The sequence below is a fragment of the Triticum urartu genome, chromosome 1A, assembly GCF_056163025.1.
Source record: "Triticum urartu cultivar PI428250 chromosome 1A, HENAU_Tu73, whole genome shotgun sequence".
NCBI lineage: Eukaryota > Viridiplantae > Streptophyta > Magnoliopsida > Poales > Poaceae > Triticum > Triticum urartu.
The window spans coordinates 40,822,636-40,828,104 of record NC_141873.1 but is presented as its reverse complement, the minus strand read 5'-3'; the positions used below and the strand labels follow the sequence as shown (position 1 = coordinate 40,828,104).

The window sequence follows — 5,469 nt, the reverse complement described above, 5'->3', positions numbered from 1 at the left end:
CGGTATATCATCTTGAGATTTACGAAGTTACCATAAGCACCTTGTAGTCGACAGATCGTCTCCTCCCACTAAACGCGCATCGTCGAAAATCATGAAATAAATCCAGAAAAATGCGAGCACCAGAACTTGAACTCTGGTGGATTAGAGATACTACTGTCCTCCTAACCATCCAACCACATGTTGGTTTGATTCTAGGGTGGATGGTTGTTGCTCGTTCACAAACTCGTTTGTAGGACAACGTTGTATATAACCAACTTCTCTTTCCATTTCGTCCGTAGTACTCTCTCCGTCCCAAAATAAATATCTTATGCATATTCTCAAAGAAAAAACCTTCAATATGTTGAGCTTAAAGCTACCTCTATATCCACTGAAAGCAATCCGAAAATGATCACCAAAACGGTGGAGCATGATGTCTGCTCCAAATGTAAGTTTAATGTTTGTGGTCTTAGCATTGCCGTAAATAAAATTTCTAAAACGCAGATGTTTGAAGAAGTAATTTATTTCTAGTGACGTTTGAGTCATTTTGGTAGAGTTTGAGTCACTTTCGTTTTTGTTTTTGTAGAAATGTCCAGTAAAGCATAGAAGTGACTTCCACTGAAACCAGAGTTCGTTTCAGTCCACCGGAGTGGACAACATCTCCATACCCGGAACCAGTATCGGAGGCGTAAAACAGGGGAGTGCGCGTCCGCGAGGGACACGTCGGCCCGGCCGAATCCCGCCCGTCCATCAAGGCCGTGGTGATCCCGTCCGTCCGCACACGCCCGCGGCGCCGGTTAAATCCCTCCACCCCCACCGCACCGCTTCTACTGGTTTCCAGAACTCTCTCCTGCCGCCCTCCTTATCTCCAGGCCGGACGAGCCCGCAGCCGCAGCGTCCGACCTAGGGTTCTGCGCCGCCGCCGCCCCGCTGCTCCCGAGGTTCGAGATCTCCTCCTCCTCCCCCTCCCCCCCGTCTAATCTCGCTAGCGCTCGTTCGTTGGTTCGTTCGTCGGGACCCCCGGCTCCGCGCGATCGTGGTGGTGTTTCCGCGCGTCATCCCGTGGGGTTTGTAGCCTTCTTGCGTGCGCCGATCCGCGGTGATTTTTGGAGTTTCGGCCGGGGATTTTTCGAGTATCGGTCGGATCTAGTCGGATCGCCTGTTGGCGAGAGAAGGAGGTAGGTTGCTTTGGTCCGTCGTGCCGTGATTCGGGGGAGAATTGGAGATTCGCGTACGGCTCTCTGATCCTCGCCCGTGAGATTCCCTCTATGGAGGTGGATAGGTTAGCGCAATTTTGTTTTGTGCGGAAGCGCGAATTTGAATTTTACATGAGGGCTGTAATGCTAGAAATAGTTAGATGAAGTAAAATGTCATGTAATCTTGCCTATATAGATGTTTCAACTGTATCTCCTCCCAAGGGGAGAGTGGGTACTCGGTAGTTAGTGCATAATATTTAAACTGGTCAGACATATCAAAGGGAGTCAGTAAGAAGACATTATTTTATCAAGTAAACAGGATGTGATGTTGGTTATATAATCTTGGTTATGTAGATAATTCTGATTTTATATCTTGCTGAAATTGCCATCCCTAAAAGTACATGATAGTGGTATTGGAGTGTATCAAGTGTTTTTGTGGTGTATTCTGTTCTCTTACTGATTCAGTACAATAAGAGAAGAATAATTAGAACAGTTGCCTTAATTCAAAAGTAAATGAGATGAACGGTCAATAAAAACTATATTACAGAATCAGAGTTATTTTGGAATGTGGATACTTGCAACTTAAAGTCATGAGCTTTGTCTTTTGCAACTTGCTATTACGAGGTTTGATGAAAAGGTGTGTTGAACTGCTTGTCCCTGAAATTCATGCACATTGGTTTCATGCATAACAGTCAGCCTCCAAATCAATGATTTCAGTTGCACGAGTATTTTAAAATTTAACAATCCTAGAATATTGCTAGCCTATTAGTTGTCCACGAGGGCTGCAGTTATATATTTTCACACTGGAGGGACTTCAAGCTTTAGTTGAAGATATATGTAGATGCTATCTGTCTTATTCAATAATGGATGTTGTTCTTTTTTACTTTTGTAGAATTGTCTACGAGGAACGAGTAAAATTATTATTTAGTGCCTGATAGAGTGATAGTTGAACTGTCTGGTATATTCGGTTTGCTATTGAGCCCATCTAATGTCATCTTACCATGTCTCTTCTATGCTGAATCACAATACTCTCTCCACAGTGAGTACATTCAACCACAGCATCTATTTGGATGTGCCTAGTACTCTAGCTGTTCTCTGTCAAACAGAAAAGAATATCTCTGAGTAGCCTTTGCCAGGTTATTTGATTTCTTGGTTTTATGCTTGTCATATTTGTTCATTGTGAAAGGGACTGATGGAGTGTTTTCTTAATTTTCAGGAGATGCCTCGTTACGATGATCGTTATGGAAATGCACGCTTGTATGTTGGTAGATTGTCCTCCCGTACTCGTTCGCGCGACCTAGAATATCTTTTCAGCAAATATGGAAGGTAATGACAATACTGTGCACATTAAGAGTTTGGCAAAAGCTTTCTGGTGTAACAGACTTTTACAAGCTTTCGAACTTCTTTTTTTGTGAGGGTACAAGCTTTTCAACTTGTGAATATGGTTCTGCACAAATTCAAATGTGCTTTTCTAGGGTTGTGAATCACCATTATTGGACCAGTGCTTGTTAGAATAGTTGACACCCTAAGTACTTAGGCCCAGTTCTTTTGACAGTTTATTGCGGCATAAGCCGCTCCCTCCCAGCTTATTCTAGAATCGCCCCTCCCCAGCTTATTCTAAAGCCTCCCCCAAATTGTTTTGGGGCTTCTAAACTAGGTAAGGTTTAATTAGTTTAGAAGCCCCCAAAAATTTTAGGGTCGGCATCTAGAATAAGCTGGGGAGGGGGCAGATTATTTTGGCAGCCACCAAAAATAACTGGGCCTTAGTATAGTTTAAATTTGGTCAAATAATTTAGGCTGTTTGTTTCTTAAACTTTTTGAACTGTAAGGTGCATGTCTTCTGCTATATAGAGTGAACCAGTCAGTGTTCTTGGATTTCTTCCTACCCTTGTTTTTCCTGGGTGGTTTATACAAGCTGGGTTCACCAGTAGTCTTTTCAAGCTAGTTTTTGGTGTTATCTGTTATTTCTCCATGTATGCTGTGGAAATTGGACTCTCAGGTCCTGTGTGTTTCACTTGAATGGTCTTGTTTGAGGGTTTTTCGGTTTATAGCAGCTGTTGGGTACACTATCGGTCTTTCCAAACTAGTGTTTGGTTTTCTCTGTTATTTCATCTGTATGCTGTAGATGTTTGACTCCCAGGTCTTGTGTGCTTAACTTAAATGATCTTGTTGAAGGTTTTTCCGTTTTTAACACAATCCGGAAGGTATGTGGTGGAAGGGTGCCCTTGGTGGAATTGGTGGCCATTGTTCCAAAGTTTGTGGAGGACTTTGGCGAAGGGTGCCCTTGGTGCTTGGTGTAATGTTATTGACTGTTTTAGTGGAAGTTACAAGATGGTGATGCATTTGAGTACTTAAGTCCTGACGGCTTACTGTTTGTGGCAACCGTTTGCGCAGAATACGGGAAGTGGAATTGAAGCGCGACTATGCATTCATTGTATGTGAATTTTACTCTCCTCAACCTTATTTATGCTCTTTCAAGTTGTTGGCATACTTGAGACCTATTTTGTTCACATATGAGGTACACTGTTTGTTTTGCCTGTTCTTGTCTATCTAACAGGAATACAGTGATCCTCGTGATGCTGATGAGGCCCGATACAACCTAGATGGCAGGGATGTTGATGGGAGCCGCATTATTGTTGAGTTTGCTAAAGGGGTAAGTTGCCATTTGGGCTGTCCACTTTGTGGGCATAATGGTAATGATATTTTCTGTCCTTTATGAAGCTACTAGAAATTTTGTTGTATTGTATCTTACGAATTGTGTGTTCAGGTTCCACGTGGTTCTGGTGGTTCACGAGAACGTGAATATGTGGGAAGAGGCCCTCCTCCAGGAACAGGCCGTTGTTTCAACTGTGGTATTGATGGTCATTGGGCCAGGGACTGCAAGGCTGGTGACTGGAAGAACAAATGCTACCGCTGTGGAGAAAGGGGCCATATAGAAAGAAATTGCCAGAATAGCCCGAGGAGTCTCAGGTATTGATTGATAACTTTGTTCAGAAACGGCTTGAAATGTTGTTGAATCTCAGTACGTGAGAGTTCTTAATCTCTTGTTAATGGATATGTTCTATTAGGCGTGAGAGAAGCTATTCAAGGTCCCCATCTCCACGTCGTGGACGGGCGCGCAGTCGGAGCTACAGCAGAAGCCGTAGTTACAGGTATGCTGAGCAACCCACCTGCTACTCTTGGGCTTTTTACTAAACAGTTATGTTTTGTATTCTGTTGTCTCATATTTTCTCCTGCAATCAGCCGATCTAGGTCCAGATCCTATTCTGAATCTCCCAGAGGGCGCCGCACAGAGCGTGATGAGAGGAGATCAAGAAGCATTAGCTACAGCAGGAGCCCCAGGCGATCACTCTCCCCAGAAGGCAAGGAAATGGATCGCAGCCCCACACCTGATCGCAGTCGGAGCCCCAGGCGATCCATCTCCCCTGTAGCAAAGGATAATGGTGATAGCCCTCGAGGCAGGGAGACGAGCAGGAGCCCTTCTGATGGCTACCGTAGCCCTGTGGCCAATGGCCGCAGCCCGAGAAGCCCTGCTAAGAATGGCAGTCCCAGTCCTACCAGGGACAACAGGGGCAGTCCAAGTCCCAGGGGCAGTCCAAGTCCCAGGGGCAACAATGGTAGCCCTAGTCCCAAGGGCAATGGTGATGGTGGCAGCCCAAGTCCAAGGGGCAATGGAGATGATGATGGCCGTCGTGGCTCAGGCTCACCCAGAGGAAGAAGCATGTCTCCCTGAAACATGGAACCATTTACCAGTTTCTGCTCGCTACATGTGTTTGTGACAGTACATTTCAAGTTTAAGACGATTGTCAGTGAATTTCCTACATGTTTCCTGAACCTGTTATTTAGTACCTGGACGCCTCGAAGGTTTGTTACTCTGGTTATGTTGTTCGTAATGGATTGATAATACTATTAAGTAGCATAAGAATATATGGTATCAGTCCTGTGACAGCCTGTGGTTGAGTTCGTCTCTGCTTCGAATGAGCAACTCTTGGAGTCACCAAAACGTTTTGTGGAGTAGCAAAGAGAGACGTGCAAACACCTTAATCACGCACACGATCAACTTAGACATGTACATATCATCACCGGTGTTTGTGCTCCAATCTAGAATGCATTATCGCATCTCACGTTACCACCCAAAATGATCGTGATGTTGGATCCATGGCATTCAGATCCAACATCATCGAGATCTGGTGGTGCTGGATTGTAAACCTGTTCTACCGTGGGATGGCCAACATTGCTTTAACGATTTATAGATTTTGTTTTTAGGAGTGAGTGGTTATTGTGGTTTTTAAAGCCT

General features: G+C 44.5%; 1 protein-coding gene across 2 annotated transcripts; it reads left to right on the top strand.

Annotated features, from left to right (window-relative positions):
* The first annotated feature begins 760 nt into the window (after positions 1–760).
* Positions 761–5,120, top strand: LOC125544822 (uncharacterized). 2 transcript variants are annotated; one of them, XM_048708590.2, is made up of 8 exons: positions 799–917; positions 2,389–2,498; positions 3,348–3,468; positions 3,567–3,606; positions 3,730–3,825; positions 3,940–4,142; positions 4,241–4,324; positions 4,416–5,120. In XM_048708590.2, exons 2-8 carry the CDS (start codon positions 2,492–2,494, stop codon positions 4,903–4,905), a joined length of 1,041 nt encoding a protein of 346 aa, XP_048564547.2. In that variant the 5' UTR covers positions 799–917; positions 2,389–2,491; the 3' UTR covers positions 4,906–5,120. The 2 variants fall into 2 exon arrangements, with proteins under 2 accessions (XP_048564554.2, XP_048564547.2); XM_048708597.2 differs by lacking the exon at positions 3,348–3,468 and having other exon boundaries at positions 761–917.
* Positions 5,121–5,469: the final 349 nt, after the last annotated feature.